The 20,705-nt window shown below is 44.6% G+C and overlaps 1 protein-coding gene across 4 annotated transcripts in view; it reads left to right on the top strand.

The window, feature by feature from the left end:
* myo16 (myosin XVI) overlaps nucleotides 1–20,705 on the top strand; it is a 236,115-nt gene that overhangs the window by 41,291 nt on the left and 174,119 nt on the right. For all 4 annotated transcript variants that reach the window (XR_004564741.1, XM_034185981.1, XM_034185980.1 and 1 more), the window contains exon 2: nucleotides 3,387–3,656. Coding sequence is in view for 3 of the 4 variants with exons in the window: in XM_034185980.1 (XP_034041871.1) it covers nucleotides 3,387–3,656 (270 nt within the window). In the remaining variant the exon portion in view is untranslated. The remainder of the gene's footprint in view (nucleotides 1–3,386; nucleotides 3,657–20,705) is intronic.

Raw genomic sequence — 20,705 nt, 5'->3', positions numbered from 1 at the left:
CTCAAAATCTCTCATCAGCTGTTAAACTTTTCACTGAAAACCAGCTTAATTTTTCGAACCATGTCCACTTCGATGTGTCTCACAGGTTTAGAAAAAATTTTGATCAAACAAAGCGCCAGTCTCTCAGCAACTTCTCAGACAAAGGAATTCCGACGAGGGGCTGGACGACTCCTCCCACAAGGAGTGCTCACAGGCGAATGACGTCACCGACAGGCATGGAAAAACTCACACATGTGCACGAGGGTGCAAGCATGTCTGACGTAAAAACATATGAATGAAATCCATATAGTTTTTGAAAAAAATAAAAAGGACCTATACTTTACGGACAGCCCTCGTATATATATATATATATATATACGAGGTCTGTCAATAAAGTAACGGCCCTTTTTATTTTTTTCAAAAACTATATGGATTTCATTCATATGTTTTTACGTCAGACATGCTTGAACCCTCGTGCGCATGCGTGAGTTTTTCCACGTCTGTCGGTTACGTCATTCGCCTGTGAGCACGCCTTGGGAAGGAGTGGTCCCGCCCCCTCGTCGGATTTTCATTGTCTGGAAATGGCGGAATGAAAAGGACTTTTTTTCCATCAGAATTTTTTCAGAAGCTGTTAGAGACTGGCACCTGGAAACTATTCGAAAAATTTATCTGGCTTTCGGTGAAAATGTTACGGGCTTCACAGAGAATAAGGACTGTTACTACAGCTTTAAGGCCCCCCTTAAGGACGGTTGGCGTGCCGCACTCCGAGCTGCGACTACGCGGCACAAGCAACCGGACCATTTCTGAGCTGATGGCTCTGTGGATACGAGACCGTCGTGTGCTCTTTCTCTGGTTATCACAAGAGCTGGACATCAACCATTTTCCGGCAGATTTCACTTTTAACAAGAGATTTTGTCATGGAAAGCCGCGCGGAGGCTTCGCGCGTAAAGACCGATTCGCTTTGGAAGCGAGACAAAGGAACACCTCTGTTTCGGCGTGTCAGAGGACAAGTTTGGACATGCCCAGCTCTCCACAATTTCTCTGATACTTACTGGACTGGTAAGCATTGAAAGCCGAGATAGGCATGTCCAAACTTGTCCTCTGAGACTCCGAAACGGAGGTGTTCCTTTGTCTCGCTTCCACAGCGAATCAGTAGTTACGCACAAAGCCTCCGCGCGGCTTTCCATGACAAAATCTCTTGTTAAAAGTGAAATCTGCCGGAAAATGGCTGATGTCCAGCTCTTGTGATAAACACGACGGTCTTATATCCACAGAGCCATCCGTTTAGAAATTATCCAGTGGTTTGTGCGTCGTCATCGCAGCTCGGAGCGTGGTGCTCCAACCATCCTTAAAGCAGTCCTTAAAGCAGTCCTTAAAGCAACAGTAACAGTCCTTATTCTCTGTGAAGCCCGTAAAATTTTCACCGAAAGCCAGATAAATTTTTCGAATGGTTTCCAGGTGCCAGTTTCTAACAGCTTCTGAAAAAATTCTGATGGAAAAAAAGTCCTTTTCATTCCGCCATTTCCAGACAATGAAAATCTGACGAGGGGGCGGGACCACTCCTTCCCAAGGCGTGCTGACAGGCGAATGACGTAACCGACAGGCATGGAAAAACTCACGCATGCGCACGAGGGTTCAAGCTTGTCTGACGTAAAAACATATGAATGAAATCCATATAGTTTTTGAAAAAAATAAAAGGACCGTTACTTTATTGACAGACCACGTATTCAGTGAGGTGGAAATGTTCTAATATCTATCCCACTGACTTTTGTAAAGTAAACTAGCTGTAAAAGTGATGATTTGTATTAACAATAATTCTGACATTTAGTTTGTAGAGCTAGAAGAGAAAAACAGTTATTGTTTAACACTGATAGTGTGAAACGTCACATTATTATGAACAGGCATGCACATAACTGGTACTCATGGTGCTTGTGCGTGCTAAAAAAAAATGATGCAGAGCAGAAAACACAAGGGAAGCACTTCATAGGAGGAAAGCAATGACAGATTGTAGGAAAAGTGTTTCCCTCTATCTGCTTTCTACTGTGCATCAATGATTTTTAGCACATACGAGCACAATGCCGGGTTAACCTGTTTTAGACATAAGCCAAATGCCAATCATTTTAATCAAAACAACTGCCCAACATTTGTTTTTGTAATGCTGATGTCTTATAAATATAATAGTTAATGGGCTAACGTTTGTCCAGTAGAAATATAAGAAGTGAACTCCCCAAACTAAGTGGAAATACTTGGTTAAAAGACAAACACATTTGAAGCCCTTCATGCAGACTTTGTTTTGCAATCAAATTTATAACAAAATTATGCACAAAAGGTAGGTAACACTAAATGTAAATATCAATGAATCAAAATTTAGGTAGTGGTGTATTTCACTGTTTTTACATTGCAATTTTACAAACATAAAATGAATGTATTCAGACAGGAAGGCAAACTGGGTTGTACAGGACAGTCAGGTGCTTAACAGTTGAGAACATAAAGTAGCTGAAGGAAGGGATTAAATAAACAGAAATGGCCAACACATATACAGGGCTGGGAAGTTGAATCTGCCTGGTCATACCCACAGCTGGCGATTTTGGAGGTAATTTTGAGTTCAACTTTAAAAAAAATGGTACCAGCTTGTTTCCCATGTCATGAGGATTCAGAATATATAGTTTTTAGGGTTACATATTATAGTTTGGGGAGTTTATCCCGGACAGACGTAGCCATATATATATATATATATATATATATATATATATGACTGAAAAACTCCTTTGTCCCTCAGGCCATCAGACTGTACAACTCCTCACTCAGTGGGAGAAGGAGTAACAGGAAGACAAGTGACGGGAAGGAGAGGAACAGTAGTAGCCAACAGAGTAGTATTGATCAGTATGTCTGGTGTGTATATTTGTGTATTTATATTTATATGAGGGAGTCTTCCCAAGGGATTAATAAAGTTCTGTCTAATCTAATCTAATGACATTTTGCTTTAATTTAATCATTTTATAAAGCGCCAAATCACAACAAAAGCTACCTCAAGGTATCTCACACAGAACAGTTCAATATAAAATTTTAAATAAATCAGTAAAAATTAAAAAATTCAAATACATAAATAAAAACACAAGTAAAAGAATAAAACAAATTTAAAAATCAAAGCTATTCATAAGAAAGAGAATAAAAATAGGTTTTAAGTCTTGACTTAAAAATGTCCGTGGACTCCGACTGCGTCACGGTCACTTTTAAGTTGTTGGAGCAATTTATAAGGAAACTAGACACAACAAAACAGAATTTTTTGCAAAAATTAGTCACCAAATTTTTATTTTTATTTATTTATTTGTCTACAGTCCTGCACGTAATGTGTTATTTTAACAGTCAGGGTCAGTGTCATTGCTTCCTTGTCTTCCTTTGTCCAGGTTGTTTCCAGCTATGTAACGTCTTTCGTCAAAACATGGAGATAGACCAGTGCCTGCTGGAGTCTCTCCCCATTGGCCAGCGACAGCGGCTGGTCAGGAGGATGCGCTGTGATCAAATAAAGGCTTACTACGAGAGAGAAAAGAGCCTTCAGCGCAAGCAGGGCGGAGTCAAAGTCCGGGCCCCGCCCTCTCACCGCAAAAAACACCGTATTCGATTCAACCTTACTGATGTCATAAAGGACGCCATCATTCGCCATGACGACAAAGAAGGTGCGTATATGTCCCTGCCTTGGGGGGGTCTTCTTTTAGTCAGACCCATGGAAAAGCTACACAAAAAAATAATGCAACAATTTATACAACTCGTCAAGTTTAAAGTGTCAAAACATTTTTGGAGATTTTACATAAAAAAAAAAACGAGTACAGTGGTCCCTTGTTTACATTCTAAAAATAGCCCGCAATAGGTGAAATCCGCGAAGTAGTCAGCGTTATTTTTTACAATTATTATAGATGTTTTAAGGCTGTAAAACCCCTCACTACACAATTTATACACTTTTCTCAAACAGACATGAACATTTTCTCACTTTTCTCTCGTGTGTAAACACTCAAAGTTCAAACCTTAGTAGAAAAATAAGACCAACCTGTTTTCAGGCCCAAACATTTGTTTGAGAAATAAAAATAGAACGTTTTCCTATAAATAATTATGATGGCTTTTAGAATTAAAGAATTTAATTTTAACGATCAACCGACGAGGTTGGACACATAAGAAATTATTAATAGTGACCTGACCAGTATTTCACAGTTCCTCTGACTGCGCCTCTTCATCCTGGCGCCGCGCCACTGTCGCGCCTTTTTCCACTGAGTCACACCTCGGTGCAGGTGTCTTTTTCCGAGTGAACATAGTTATGGGTAGTTGTTGGCGCTCTTTTTTTCTTCTGGGCGAGAAGATTCTTATAAAAAGACACGCAGAACACAATGCGCGTACTCTGCCTTTGCGGTGTCGCGACTGGCCTGATTGATGAGGACGCAGAACACAATGCGCTGTAAAAAAAAAAAAAGCATGCAAAATTGGACTAAAAAAATCTGCGAAACTGCGAGACCGCATTATAGCGAGGGACCACTGTACCCGGTTGTGGGACACTTGTGAGGATGTAGGAGAACCTGCTTTACCCAGACTGAAGTAATTCAGTGAAAAAACAGTTTGAAGGACCTTTGTGACCTCTGCAAAGGTTATGTTATTGCAGCTGTTGGTGGGAGAGATAAGGAGTGTCTGTGAGAATGTGTGTCATTGTGTGCCCTTTGGAGTCTCTCCTGTATCAGATAACTAATGTCACTTCTTGTTTGTCAAAGTATGTGTTTGTGCTTGTATTCACTGGCAAACTGAAGAAAGGGGAGGAATTCTTTATTTTCTTCCATTAGTTATATTACGTTCTTACCCAAAGAAGCTTTTGATCAAATCTCCTCATCTGCCATCCAGCCGATGTCCTTTACCCAGTTGTTTGTGGGCATCTGTGTCAGCATTACCAGCCGTCTTTGCAGGTCACTATGTTAATCTTTGCTCATTGGGAGCCAATAAGGTTCAGCTGCTTTCTGTGGGAGCAGCTGGTGAGCCATTGCTACTGCCAGACTGAAACCAGGGGACCTTGGCTCCACTCGCCCTCTGTGTGCCATCCGCTTACGACTCAGGATCAACCACAAAACTCAAATGGCTCCATTGTTCCTTTATCTACACAACTGTTGGAATTGTAGCAGGGGATTAATATATATCCACAGGAACTCTGAGATCAGGGACGACTTCATAGCTTTATGGCATATGTGACACATTTGGCAGTTTTTGTTTTTCTGACTGCAGCACATTTTCACATAGCAAACTTGTGGGTCCATGCAACTTTGGTTGGTTAGGCTAAAGCGGTGGGCTTGGTTCAAATCCCTCTAGGAAAAACACTTAGGGCACTGAAGCATGGTCCTTATAGTGCAGCAGATAACAGAATATTTGCAGAGGAATTGTTTAAATCTGGTTACAAGCACCAAAATTTGACTGTGTATACCTTTTGGTATATATTTGAGACAAATAACATTAGCCATTTGAATTTTCAATCGGGGGCCAAATAGAGGTCAATGAAGAATTGCACAGGGGTCAAAATTAAAAAATGTTCCAATCATATTGAAAGCTATACCATATTATGGTATAATGCCCATAATTCCATAATATTCATTCATAGATAGTCCAAACTATACCCCTTTGGAATCTTCATGATCAGACAAATAATGTGGTATAGTTTTCAACATGATTGGAACATTTGTTTTTACTTTGACCCCTGTGCAATTCTTCATTGACCCCTATTTGGCCCCAATTGAAAATTCAAATGGCTAATGTTATTTGTCTCAAATATATACCAAGAGGTATACACAGTCAAATTTTGGTGCTTGTAACCAGATTTGAACAATTGTTACAGTTATCTGCTCCACTATTAATCCCAAGGTTGCTCCTGGTCTACATTTGAGCATCAGTGTGCAAATGGGTGAATGTGAGGCATCACTGTAAAGTGCTTAAAGCATGAAAGCACAAGTGCAGTCCATTTACTCGGGTATTATTGACGTTCTCAGGGTGAACTGTTTGTATAATGTCTGTAGACAGCCTCTGGTGTTCAACACAAAGACAGATTTCATTGCGAAGAGCACAGTCATTAAGCGAGGATATATTTATTTATTTTTCTAGTTGTGTGAAATATGCACATGGAACACACGAAAGATTCAAAAACAAGAAGTGACAAACTTACTGATATATCTGCAAAATGTAACCCCTTCACAATATGTTAAACTTGCTAAACTAGTCTGTTTTCACTGATACAACTACACAATTTGACTATTAATAGTGAACTGAGCAAACTAGTGCTCATCTCCGCCAAGGCCAGTGTGGCCGACCGAACGGTCCCCCCCTAAAATCGATCTGCCCTGCCTTCACTGCGCATGCATTTCACCGATTATCGGTTCGTTTCTGCTTCAAACTGCACTCCAGTCATCATCTATCTCAGCAACAGATATCTGAAGCTTTTATACAACAAACATTTCCACACAAATTCTGCATTATTTCAACATAAAAACGGAGGAAGCGAGCAGCACGCCACAGCTACACGAGCTGCTAGCTGTTGCATTCACTACACGTTCTTTATTTCAAAGCATCACAGATTATCGCCTCGTTTATGCTTAAAACGGCCCTGTTTCTGTTTAAAACTGACTTCAGAATGATTTAAGAGGTTTTATCTTGTCATCTGATGGTTAATCCATTAATCCACTTGATCACTTTGGGTGAAGAGATTGTCTCAGACGAGGTGCTGAGCTCCGAAATGACGCATGCACAGTGGAGGCAGGGCGGACCAATTTTTAGGGGGAACCGTTCGGTCTGCAACACCGGTACTGATTTAGATCTGGGTGAACTGAGACAATGTAGACAGTGTGTCTTGTCCAATGACACAGACAGGTAGCATGAGCAGGATTTGAACCCATGTCCACATATTGGCAGACCAGCTCCTTATGCACTCCTGCTCTACCATGTAGCCTACTAGAGGCAAATTGAACAAAACAGAACAGAAGGAGGAGCTTCACATATTCAATGGACATCACGATGGCTTCCATCCATATGGGCCGGCACATGTTACCTTCAGTTTGTATTGTGGGAACTTTTCTGAACTGCTTACTTTTCAATCGTTAGAATGTTTTCAGGGAAATGTGTAGCGACCCACTGCAGTGAGAGGTTAATCTGTCGGGAAGGTTTAAAAGAGTAACTGAAAGGGATTTGCATTGTGGCGGACCTTTGACTTTGTAACGATAAATCACTCGCTTATTTGGAAAGATGAGGGCAACAAAAATCTTAACAGAGATTATGCAAATTGTGACGCATTAATGGTGGTTTCACATAACCACCCTGTGCTATAAATATTGAAAGTATCTTTTCTACATAAATACCCAGATCAGTACAAGTTGGAATGATACGGACAATGCAAATTTAAAAAGACAGTTATCCTTACATTTACGTTGATTTGTATTTCATTGCAGAGGTGATGGTCTCGTGTTTCAGTGTTGGGCTTCAGATCAGAGGATCTTTGATTCAAAACTTAGCCAGACCGGAAAATCACTAAGGGCCCTTGAGCAAGGTCCTTAATCCCCTAGTTGTGTGTAATGAGCACCTTGCATGGCAGCACCCTGACATCAGTGTGTGAGTGCTCCTGTGTGAATGTGAGGCATCATTATAAAGCACTTTGAGCTTCTGATGCAGATGGGAAAGTGCTCTATAAATGCACTCCATCTTCCATTTGCAGATAGTATGAACAAAATATTTCATGTTTTGTGTCATCAACTTCAAGAATGGTATGTTAACAAATGAAATGAAGTTGACCACACAAACGGTTCATACAGCCTTCGATGAAACAGAAGTCAAAGAACATGTTACTGGCTGATTTGTGTTTATTTATTTAATTCTTTTTTCCATGCCATCACAGGTTTTTTCTGATTTAGAGCTGTATATCAAACACAACGACCGAGAAAACACAATAACTGTTAATTCAATTATGGTGTGAGTTGTGTCATTAAACCCTTTAAGATGCCTTAAAGTATTAAATGAGACTAATAGTCTGTGAAAACCTACCAAACCAACATTGCTAAGACAACAGATAATCATGATGCAGTTGAATTAACTGTGTATTCATTCTCTTGACATTCAATTAATTACTTTTCAATTTCCAGCACCATGTCCTTTGGTTGGTTGGTGATGATTAATGTCATCCAAAGACAAGTTGGTTTAGAATACAAATGTGTGAGAGGGAACCAGGAAGGGAAAAGTGCAAGAGAAAGAAAATTAGAGAGAACGCTGGAGAAGAGGCCTTCAGGATTAGATTCAGATTCCTGTGTTATCTCTGATTACACAGAAACTCAAACACCTATCACACACACACACAGTCACAGTCACACGAGGGTTTATTCTGCTGTCAGCTGTCGTGGGAACAACATAAGGTGATTTAAATAAATAGAAGCGGTGTGAAGAAAACAGTAGAAAATGAAAACTGCAAACAAAACTGAAAGGCAGAAGAAGCAAAAGCAGTCAGTGAGAGATGATATCATGGTGTTAGCGGCAACAACAAAAAGAAAACACAATAACCAACAACAACAGAGCCCCCTGCACAGGCAGAGCAGGTAGCTCAGTGGGATAAAGCCCCGTTTACACACAGACGGTAAGAGCTCCCGGAAGCGTCCCAGAAGAGTTTTTGGCCGTCTTAAGGATCAAACACCATTGTTAACTAGGGGGGCGTGGCTTAGTTCCGGCTTTACTGGGAATCGTCAAAAAAATTATTCAACATGTCGAATAATTCCGGGAGCGCTCCCGAAGAATTCGCGTGACGACGGAGACAACGCGAACAACGGCGTTTGATACTTTTTAATCGCCGTTTCATCCTGCCCCTTCCTGTAGTGCTGCAGTTTACACCGCCGTAATTGGCGGCCGGCGTTGTATCCCTAATCAACGGCGTGTAAAACGGTGATAGAGCCCACATCAGCGTCCTCAACTGCGTTTTAACCGGCAACAGAGGCAGACAAAACGGCAGTGCTAGCGGACAGTGCGCCGTTCTAAACACCACCTCCCAGTTAAAACGGCGTTCCAAACGGCTGATAGGCGGCGGTCAGTATAAAAACGCTAGCGTGCTGCATGCAGGCCTCTCACTCGTGGCCAGCTCCAGATATTTTTGCAGAGAAGCTCCAGTATGCCTCCTAAAAGAAAATTGGCAGCGGCAAGGACTTACCAAGAGGTCTGGTTCAGAAGCAGAGGGTAGCCCTGTGGTGGAGACGAGCAACACGTTGAGGAGGGGAAAAGGCTGAGTATGATCTCCCACCCCCTGCAGTGACAGAGGCATGTATTCCTGCTGCTTCAGCCTATTATACTCTGGGGGCGGTGCCTATATGCAAAAAGTTCCTGGAGTAACGCAGGATTTGCCTGGATAACCAGCGGTACACAGGGCATTATCGGCGGCAGCAGTACACCGCCATTCTCACGTGCGTCTTAACCTGCGATTGTAAAGGATAGAACTGGGTATTAACCCCTGTTGCCTGACGTGTGCCAGATGCTACGGCGTCAAAAACGCCGCTTTATTCGGCGGATTTAGCGGCGTTTTATCCGCGTATTTGCGGATAGTACGGCAGTCAAAACGCTGGCGAAATGCTCTGCCCCTTTCCACCGCGAAAACAGCCGGAACTACCGCGAACTTCGGTCTACGTACTACCCGCCAACAAAACCGTCTATGTGTAAACGGGGCTTAAGGAGTTGGGCTTCCAACATGTAGACCTGGGTGCAATTCTCGGGAATGCTCCCTGTCTGTGTCTTTGGATGACAGTTAGAACCAGATTTACTAAAGGTTTGCATGTGTTAAAACGTGTTCAAACATCATAGCACTCTAAAAAAATGTGCATGGTGATTCACTAACAGTGCATGCGTCAATCAAACAGATGCGTAATCAGCAGATCTTCCGGAAGGCTGAAATTATTTTGTCCATGTAAGGTCATGTTCTTTTAGGAGAGTTTTCCCTGCTTCCTTTAGGACGCCGTTATGCGTCACCTGTGTGTAGAACCAACCAGTTTTTAAAGTCGTTTATACCTTCGGCGATTCGACTTTTAAATGCTCCGTAGGTCTGCCGTGTTTTTATTTATTTATTTATTCTTGCTATTCATTTTAACTTCTTAAGTCTGTTTTATTTGTTTTTTATTAGTTTTATTGTTGTTATATATTGTTATTGTATTTTATTTTTTCTTAAACGGACTGCTCAAATGAAACTGCCCCTTGTGGGATTAATAAAGTTGTTGATTGATTGATTGATTGAATCAAATGAGCAAAATAGCCTTCATGAATATGCAATTTGGGATTTGTCCACCCGAGTGCACAAGGTTCTTGTGGGAACATGCAAATAGTGACGTTACTGCTGTCTATGTCACATTACCACCTGTTTCAACTGCGCAGTTAGTTTTTTGCCTTTTTCAGCACAGGACTTCCTGAATTATTGAGTGTGCATAGACAGAGAGGGAGTTCCCAGATGGCACCTGTGGTGGTTTGCCATCAGCCCTCTCTTTCTTGTTTGCCGGGGTTTTTTTTCTGTGTGCAGTCATTTTTCTGCTTTGTGCGTCTTGCCAGGATGTCTCTGCTCTGGTTGTTTAAAGCAGTCAGAATCTGTGGACACTTTTAAAGCCAGATTGAAGCATTTATTCTCCCTCTCATTAGTTGGCATATTTGTCATTATGCCTTTTATTGTTATTATTATGCTTTTTGTTTCTTTTAATATTTAATATTTCTTTTACTCTTTTAAATGTGTTTTTAATCTTTTAATTAATTTTAATTAGTTTTTGGATTTTATGTGAAGCACCTTGGGGCGACACTGTCGTCAGCTGGCATTCTACAGATTGAATAAATTGGAAATTGAATTTTGGTAAATCACCTGCAAAACTGTCTCCACTCTGAAGCGCAAACATTTGGATTGCCCACACAATTTAGCACTTGTCATCTGGCATCTAAGTAAATCAATTCAATAGTGTTTGGATTCAGGAATGGTTCCACATTAATATATTAAGATGCCTCAGAATAGGTTTGGGTTTGTGAAGTTCCACACGGGCTGAAGACAGCAGACACAGATGATTTGATGTTGCAGAAACAGCCAGTGGGGCACCCTCAGCTTTAGTGCTATCCGGTGTATTAATGTGCACTCAATTTACAAAACATATGCTTCTATTCTTTTTATGGGTATGTCTGCAGAAACAGGTCATGGTCACAATTTGAAAAATTTCCCTTTGTGGCACAAACTATGCTGTCACCATAGCGGATTTCCTGCAGTAGTTTCCCCGCTAGTTTAATGGATTCCATGTCCGCATTAATAGTACGCTCTGCAGGTTCTCTAATCACCTGCTCCGTGACCTGTTGTAGAGTTCTAATGTTGCCCTCTGGGTAGGACTCTATGTTCACAGATAAGATGGTGGCACCTTGTCCTGTAGGGTAAAGGCCATCCAACATCATTAAGCCACAGTGACCCCAGAAAGAGGGCCAGTTATCAATAAAACTAAAACCTTGTTGTCTGCAAAACTGCGCCACCCACCTAATCAGCCCCTTCATCTGCATTGCCCCAGTTCAGAGCAGGTGTGGTCCAAGAGTATGTGCTGGTGGCACACAATGACACATCCACCACACCACAGAACCAAGCTGTCCCAGCTTGTCCTTCTTGTCCGTTTAGAAATGAAATGGTCGTTCAGTCTGTCGATGGCAGCTGGAGCTCGGCGCCCCCACAGCTGCTGTGGGCCATCCTTAAAGCGACAGTAACATCCCTTTATGTCTTTGAAGCCCATAAAATTTTCACCAAAAACCACCTGAATTTCTCGGTGTCCACATGGATGTGCCTCACAGTTTCTAAAAAAAATTTGATCAAGCAAAGCAGCAGTCTCTCAGCCATTTCCCTGACAATGAAAATCCGCCGAGGGGGTGGACCACTTCTCACTCAAAGCCTGCTCACAGGCAAATGACGCAACCGACAGGCGTGAAAAAAATCACACATGCGCATGAAGGTTCACGGTTGGCTCACGCAAGCACACGTGATTCAAATCCATATGTTTTTTTTTTTTTTTAATAAGGTTGGATACTTTTCTAATAGTCCTCGTAGATAAGGAATCTCCTCACTAATGTCTATCAATGTACAAAGATATTAATAAATCCTGCAGCTCTGGTGGAGAAAAAAAATATATCTATGTTTCATAGGCGTGTAAGTAATTGAACAACTGTGACATCAGAAATTTGGCGAGTCCCAACCATCTCTTTGAAGTGTGAGATCACAGATTGTTCATTCTTAACTGTTTTTCTCCATTTCATCTGCTTTTCCTGCCATTTCGGAATGGTTAATTCCCTTCACGCTGCAGCCCTTGTGACGATTAACTCGTTTAACTCAGCCACGTGTCTCCTCAAACACATAGAGTCACACAAACTGCTTCTTTTGTTTAACCCAACAGCAAGGACCTTCTCCAGGATGACATTATGAGTCACAGCATGCCCCACCAATAAACCATGACGGAAACCATGTTGCTGGGGATCGACCTGTGTCATTGTGGCGATGGTCAGCATGTGGCCTATAGCATATCCTCCTGACATATAGCCGATTTTAATTTACTAAATAGATGCAACATCTGCCCATCACTGGCTGACACTGATGGAGCGTTTTGAAAATTCGCTGTGAAGGAGCAGTCAAAATCCCTGCTGATGAAAAAAAACAAAGACATTAATGGACAGAGAAAACAGGGAGATACTATGTAAAGTGTGGTTTCTCCATCCCCTCCACTTTGATAGGAGAATGTAGTACCATGGACCTGACTGCTGCCTGCACTCATCAGGCCTTGTTGCAGGTCCTTTCATCAAATATGTAATGGAAATTAGGAGCAGGTGTGGTTACACGACCTGAAATGAGTTTGTTTCTCCTTCTCTTTAATTTCCAAATCTATAAAATATAGGGTAGAATTAGGACTAACACTGTGTGATGAACACACAAACTCAGAAGTGTACATACACATTCTTTTCAGTAGAATTATAAAGCTGTGTGTTGTGAAAGTGTCGTGACACGGACCCACAACAGGGGGCGTAAATGAACGGACAATGGATAAGCCAAAAGTAACAATTTAATGTTGTGAATCGCACAACGACGTACAGACAATAACAATATAGTGACTGTCAATCATACACCAGGTGACGTGTGGGCAGGCTCGACGATAGAAGATGCCTGGCGAGAGAAGAGCCGATCCCACACAGCTTCCACTGCCAACGGAGCTGAAGAACACCGGAGCCGCCAAGCCCTGCGCCCCAGGTGGCCGCTGTCTTCAGCAGTCAGACCCGGTACTGCTGGCAGAGAACAGAGACAGTCCTGATGAGTGTGAGGTCGCGCACTCAGTAATCCCACAGTCTGTATTCAGTAAGGAGGGAGAAGTCCACCTCCAATCACACACTCGTGCAGCTCCTGAGATAACCACTTATCTGGGTGGGGTGTGAGGCGAAGCCGTCGCAGTCCACACCAAACGCCAACTCCGCAGACAGGGTATCCATCCCAAGAAAACGGCTGCAAAAAGAGATCAGACTAATACTTGAATTAAGGTTTAGCAGAGAATTACCTGATTGGTAGTTGATTTCTCGGCGGGGAGGTGGAGTTGCAGTCCGGCCTTTAAGGTGGTGGTGATGATGTGGATGAGTGACAGCTGATGCTGATGACGAGTAACAGCCGTCACTCCCAGTTACTATGACGCCCTCTCGTGCTTGAAGCCCGCACTTCAAGCAGGGCGCCATCTGGTGGTGGTGGGCCAGCAGTACCTCCTCTTCAGTGGCCCACACAACAGGACCCCCCCCTCAACGGGCGCCTCCTGGCACCTGACCAGGCTTGTCCGGGTGCCGCCGGTAGAAGTCGGCCAGGAGGGCCGGGTCCAGGATGAAGCTCCTCTTCACCCAGGAGCGTTCTTCGGGTCCATACCCCTCCCAGTCCACCAAATACTGGAACCCCCGGCCCTTCCGACGGACGTCCAGGAGCCGGCGCACGGTCCAAGCCGGCTCCCCGTTGATGATCCGGGCAGGAGGCGGCGCCGGTCCGGGGGTACAGAGGGGTGAGGTGTGGTATGGTTTGATCCGCGACACGTAAAAAACAGGATGGATCCGCAGTGAAGCTGGCAGCCGTAGCTTCACTGCGGCCGGGCTGAGGACCTTGGTGATGGGAAAGGGTCCGATATATCTGTCCTTCAGTTTCTGTGATTCCACTTGAAGTGGGATGTCCTTTGTCGACAACCATACCTCCTGCCCAGGCTGGTATGCAGGGGCCGGGGAACGCCGGCGGTCTGCATGGGCCTTGGCCCTCGTCCGGGCCTTCAACAGGGCAGAACGGCGGCACCTCCTGAGGTGGGCCTGGACCGAGGGCACATCGACCTCACCCTCCACAAGCGGGAACAATGGGGGCTGGTACCCCAAACACACCTCGAACGGGGAGAGGCCAGTGGCAGACGACACTTGGCTGTTGTGGGCGTACTCGATCCAGGCCAGATGGGTGCTCCAGGCCGTCGGGTGCGCAGAGGTAATGCAACGGAGGGCCTGCTCCAACTCCTGGTTGGCCCGCTCTGCCTGTCTGTTCGTCTGGGGGTGATACCCGGACGAGAGACTCACGGTGGCCCCCAGTTCCTTGCAAAAACTCCTCCAGACCTGAGAGGAGAACTGAGGGCCACGGTCTGAGACGATGTCCGCTGGTATCCCATGCAGACGCACGATGTGGTGGACCAGGAGGTCTGCTGTCTCCTGGGCCGTAGGGAGCTTCGGGAGGGCCACGAAGTGGGCCACCTTGGAGAACCGGTCCACTATCGTCAAGATGGTGGTGTGGCCCTGGGACGGCGGGAGGCCTGTGACAAAGTCCAGGCCGATGTGGGACCAGGGGCGATGAGGCACCGGTAGGGGTCGGAGGAGTCCTGAGGTCCTCTTGTGGTCCGCCTTGCCCCTGGCACAGGTGGTGCAGGCCTGGACGTAGTCCCGGACGTCGGCTTCCATAGACGCCCACCAGAAGCGCTGCTGGACTACTGCCATGGTCCTGCGCACTCTGGGATGACAGGAGAGTTTGGACCCATGGCAGAAGTCCAAAACCGCAGCTCTGGCCTCTGGTGGGACGTACATCTTGTTCTTCGGGCCGGTCCCGGGTCCGGGTTCCGTGTCAGGGCCTCCCGGACGGTCTTCTCCACGTCCCAGGTAAGGGTGGCCACGACAGTGGACTCGGGGATGATGGTTTCAGGGGGGTCTGACAGCTCGGTCTTGACCTCCTCTTCATGCACCCGGGACAGGGCGTCAGATCGTTGGTTCTTTGTCCCGGGGCGGTCGGTGATCTGGAAGTCAAAACGCCCGAAGAACAGCGACCAGCGGGCTTGCCTGGGGTTCAGACGCTTCGCGGTCCGGATGTACTCCAGATTCCGATGGTCCGTGAAAACCGTAAATGGTACCGATGCTCCCTCCAACAGGTGTCTCCACTCCTCAAGAGCCTCCTTCACCACAAGAAGTTCCCGATTGCCGACATCATAGTTCCGTTCAGCTGGGGTCAACCTGCGGGAAAAGTAGGCACAAGGATGGAGAACCTTGTCGGACTCCCCGCTCTGGGATAGCACGGCTCCTATCCCCGAGTCAGAGGCATCCACTTCAACTACGAACTGGCGCTTGGGATCGGGCTGCACCAGAACCGGTGCAGTCGAGAACCGGCGTTTCAACTCCCTAAACGCAGCTTCGCACTGATCCGACCAGGTGAAGGGGACTTTTGTGGAGGTCAGGGCTGTCAGGGGGCTAACTACCTGACTGTAGCCCTTGATAAACCTCCGGTAGAAATTTGCAAAGCCGAGGAACTGTTGCAGTTTCCTACGGCTTGTTGGGTGGGGCCAATCCCTCACCGCCGCAACCTTGGCCGGATCAGGGGCGACGGAGTTGGAGGAGATTATGAACCCCAGGAAGGACAAAGAAGTGCGGTGGAACTCGCACTTCTCGCCCTTCACAAACAGCCGGTTCTCCAACAACCGCTGTAGGACCTGACGTACATGCTTGATATGAGTCTCAGGGTCCGGAGAAAAGATGAGGATGTCGTCTAGATACACGAAGACAAACCGGTGCAGGAAGTCCCGCAAGACGTCATTAACCAAAGCTTGGAACGTCGCAGGGGCGTTTGTGAGGCCGAACGGCATGACCAGGTACTCAAAGTGACCTAAGGGGGTGTTAAATGCCGTCTTCCACTCGTCTCCCTTCCGGATCCGAACCAGGTGGTACGCATTCCTAAGATCGAGTTTGGTGAATATTTGGGCTCCATGCAGGGGCGTGAACACCGAATCCAACAGAGGTAACGGGTATCGGTTGCGAACCGTGATCTCGTTCAGCCCTCTGTAATCGATGCATGGACGGAGTCCGCCATCCTTTTTACCCACAAAAAAGAAACCAGCACCCATCGGGGAGGTGGAGTTCCGGATCAACCTGGCAGCTAACGAGTCCCGGATGTAGGTCTCCATTGATTCGCGTTCCAGACGTGAGAGGTTGTACAGCCTGCTGGACGGGTACTCAGCGCCCGGAATCAAATCGATGGCACAATCGTACGGTCGGTGCGGGGGAAGGGCGAGTGCCAGATCTTTGCTGAAGACGTCAGCAAGATCGTGGTACTCACATGGCACCGCCGTCAGATTGGGTGGGACTTTGACCTCCTCCTTAGCTATCTCACAGGGTGGAACCGAGGATCCTAAACACTCCCGGTGGCAGGTTTCGCTCCACTGTGTCACAACCCCAGACGGCCAATCAATCCGGGGATTGTGTTTCAACACCCATGGAAAACCCAAAATCACTCGGGAGGTAGAAGGTGTTACAAAAAACATTATCTCCTCCCTGTGATTCCCAGACACCACCAAAGTCACTGGCTGTGTCTGGTGTGTGATTAATGGAAGAAGAGTGCCATCTAGTGCTCGTACCTTCACAGGGGAAGGCAGAGCCACCAGAGGGAGCCCTACTTCCTTTGCCCATCTGCTGTCCAGCAGATTCCCTTCTGACCCCGTGTCTATCAGTGCTGGGGCGTGAAGGGTTAAATCCTCACAAAGGATTGTGACTGGGATTCGTGCTGATTTTCCACACAGCTTCCACTGCCAACGGAGCTGAAGAACACCGGAGCCGCCAAGCCCTGCGCCCCAGGTGGCCGCTGTCTTCAGCAGTCAGACCCAGTACTGCTGGCAGAGAACAGAGACAGTCCTGATGAGTGTGAGGTCGCGCACTCAGTAATCCCACAGTCTGTATTCAGTAAGGAGGGAGAACCTCCACCTCCAATCACACACTCGTGCAGCTCCTGAGATAACCACTTATCTGGGTGGGGTGTGAGGCGAAGCCGTCGCAGTCCACACCAAACGCCAACTCCGCAGACAGGGTATCCGTCCCAGGAAAACGGCTGCAAAAAGAGATCAGACTAATACTTGAATTAAGGTTTAGCAGAGAATTACCTGATTGGTAGTTGATTTCTCGGCGGGGAGGTGGAGTTGCAGTCCGGCCTTTAAGGTGGTGGTGATGATGTGGATGAGTGACAGCTGATGCTGATGACAAGGGTTCAAGCATGTCTGACGTAAAAGCATATGAATGAAATCCATATAGTTTTTGAAAAAAATAAAAAGGACCTATATTTTATTGACAGACCTCGTATGTTTCATTTGGTGGTCTCAATTCTGGAATCACAAACAAAAGAAAAGCCACTGAATGGGAAAAATAACGGAGGGAATCAGCTCACATGCACCACATTGATATGACTATATCATGTAAAATCAACAAATCAATTATCAATCAATCAGTCAATAATAAGAAGAGTGATAATGTATTCCAGTTTTTGAATATTATTTTCTCTGTATCCCTAAGTGCGTATGTGAACAGAAATAATATTTCAGTGACAATAATTTCAAGCTTTTTGACATTGGTGGTTTTATTTTTACATATAGCACACACACACACACACACACACACACACACACACACACACACACACACACACACACACACACACACACACATATATATATATATATATATATAGTAAAATGTAAGCCACTGGGTCACTGGACACAAGATGGCTGTGATATAGCACATCCCTATGGTTTCCCTACTATTTGCTTGGTTAATAGTAGGTTCACGGTTGGGAAGCAGGTTCCTAGCACACATTAGTACATACTTAGTGTTCGGATGCATGGATGGAGAACATGCAGATCGGTTGGTGACCCCTCGTGTCAATGAGCAGATGGCCAGTTATCACTAGTCTGATGGTGCACAGATTCATGTTGTACAGACAGATATCATCTTTTATTGTAATTTTACAGAATGCTTTAGTTTTTATTTCATTTGTGCATATTGAAATAAATCATGTTTGCTTGAATATGGATTTGGCTGCGCAGTCACTTTGATGGCAGGATAAAAAGAATGGATAAAATTAATACACGGTGCAGATTGTTTTCTGTTTTGGAGCAGAACGATTTCATTGACCCAAGCAAGAAGTAATCAGTCTGTGTTGGACGGTACGGTCAAAAACTCACTGTTCACTGACGTCTTTAAATCTCCTCTAGAAATAAAATATACATCCACAATCCTATGACAAGTATGACACGTGGCAATCCCTCAGTGGTGAGGAAGATCATGTCTTGGTTGATTCCCAGATGGCATGATGGACGAGGAGAAAATCTACATCCAGGGTCATTCTAGAGATGCTTGTGCATTTGTGTGTTTGATGTGGGAATGACCACAACCTTGACAGATCCTTAGCCTGATCCGATGGCTGGGATATCCAAGATAATCTGAGCCTTCATCTGTACTCACAGCTGTTGGGTTACAATGCATTAACTCCTCTTCGTGATCTGCCATTGAGGACTTCTTGTTTCAACAGAGCCTCATTATCTGTCTCATTGTTCAGGGTTCCTGTTGGCCCTTCATGCTTATCATAGCGGCCACAGGGGTCACAAGGTCCTCACCATATTTCACCCCACCAGGCAATTCCTGACTTGATCCGTTATACCAGGTGTCACAATGCGGACAAGGGTTTGGATTATGACACTCAAGCATGACACACTCCTCAGCAAAACACAGTTTTCAGATGTTAACAGATTGAGTTTAGCTTTGTGGTAATGTCTTATAACCACAGACATTAGACTGCACACAGCACCATTCTGAACATGCCCAGTAGCTCTGGTGTCAAGGGGCTGTGTTCATTGTTGCTTGTAATCACCTGTAACCTGATGTATAATTGGGTATAATACTATGACACACAACTTTACACTGCTGTTGTGGGCAATCGGGCATGATTTTTACCTCCGCCAAGGAGGTTATGTTTTCGGTCACGTTTGTTTGTCTGTCTGTCTGTTTGTCAGTAGGATAACTCAAAATGTTTTGAACGGATTATGATGACATTTTGTGGAGTGGTTGGAAATGACAAGAGGAACAAGTAATTAAATTTTAGTGGTGATCCGGATCACGATCCGGATCCAGGAATTTTTTAAAGGATTCTTCACCATTGCGGGATAGGGGGAATTTTGACCTTCTAGTTTCTAACTCCACAAAAACAAGGCAGAAAGGCTTGAAAAAAATTAGGGTGTAACATAGTCAAATGTTCTATCAAACAACAAAGTTTGGTGATGATTGGATCCGGATTCCGGATCTGGTGATCCAGAATATGCAAAAATATAGGGAAAATAGAAAATGTGTCAGTGTGAGGTGACAAATGAAGCTAGAGATGCACAACTAACACCAAATTGTAGCTGAATCTGTACTGATTCAGTAAGGTCTCATCAGATTTGATGTAGCTTGTTGATTTGATGTTATGGAGCTAGATCCAGAAGAAAACCACCATTACCGAAAAATCGTTTTTATACAATAACTTTTGAACTAATAAAGACATAAAAGTGATTCCAAGTTCTAGTGGTATGTTTTCATGGTCAAGGATGTCAAATATAAAGGAAAGAAAAGTGTATGTATCATAGTTTTGGTTGTAACACTGAATTGTTGAATAGATCACTGTGCCAAGGAGGGAATCTCTTTAGGGTCAGTGACCTTATGGCCTTGTTTAGAGAAGTGTTTCATAAATGTTAAAAAATTCATATATTTGCAGTTTAGTTGAATAATAAATTGAATTTTGTCTCTTATTTGTTTTTGTCTATAAGCACATGCAATATCAATATCAGTGCTCAGATGACAGTAGCTTCTGGAAAAGGTGCAAGTTGCAATAAACTGTGATGCCAAGCGCTAAGGATACATGCTATCCAGTCACAGCAGATGAAACTTGTTTTATTACTGAGCAAACATCATTGTTAGACTTTTTTAGGTTCAGTGATTCCACGGCGTGTAGATGTTATGGCGTCAGTGACCCCATGGCCTTGACAGAGGTTTGCACTCTCTGAGTGCTTCTAATCTTATTTTTGAAATTAGGGTGTCAGTCAGGGCAAGACATCTGCAATGGGAGAGCGGCTTTATAAACTATTTCTGGTTCACTTGTGAGTAGTCATATAATGTTTGACGGACCTGGAACACAAGGGCACATTCTATTCCCTTATCACTACTTTAGCAGTAGATGAGCTTTAATTGCTCATCTGCAGTTCTGAGGCTTTTAATGTGTAATAGGGAGTCAGGAGACTTTTGTGTTAATTGGCTCCAAGGTTTCCCAATTTGTTTCTCCTCGACCATTTAGCAGCCATTAAGTCCTGAGAACAAGCAGACAAACAGGAAAATATCTGTGTACTGTAACTGTTCGACCTGTTTTG

This window comes from Thalassophryne amazonica, chromosome 14 (genome assembly GCF_902500255.1).
Source record: "Thalassophryne amazonica chromosome 14, fThaAma1.1, whole genome shotgun sequence".
Lineage (NCBI taxonomy): Eukaryota > Metazoa > Chordata > Actinopteri > Batrachoidiformes > Batrachoididae > Thalassophryne > Thalassophryne amazonica.
This window is presented reverse-complemented; position numbering and strand designations above follow the sequence as displayed.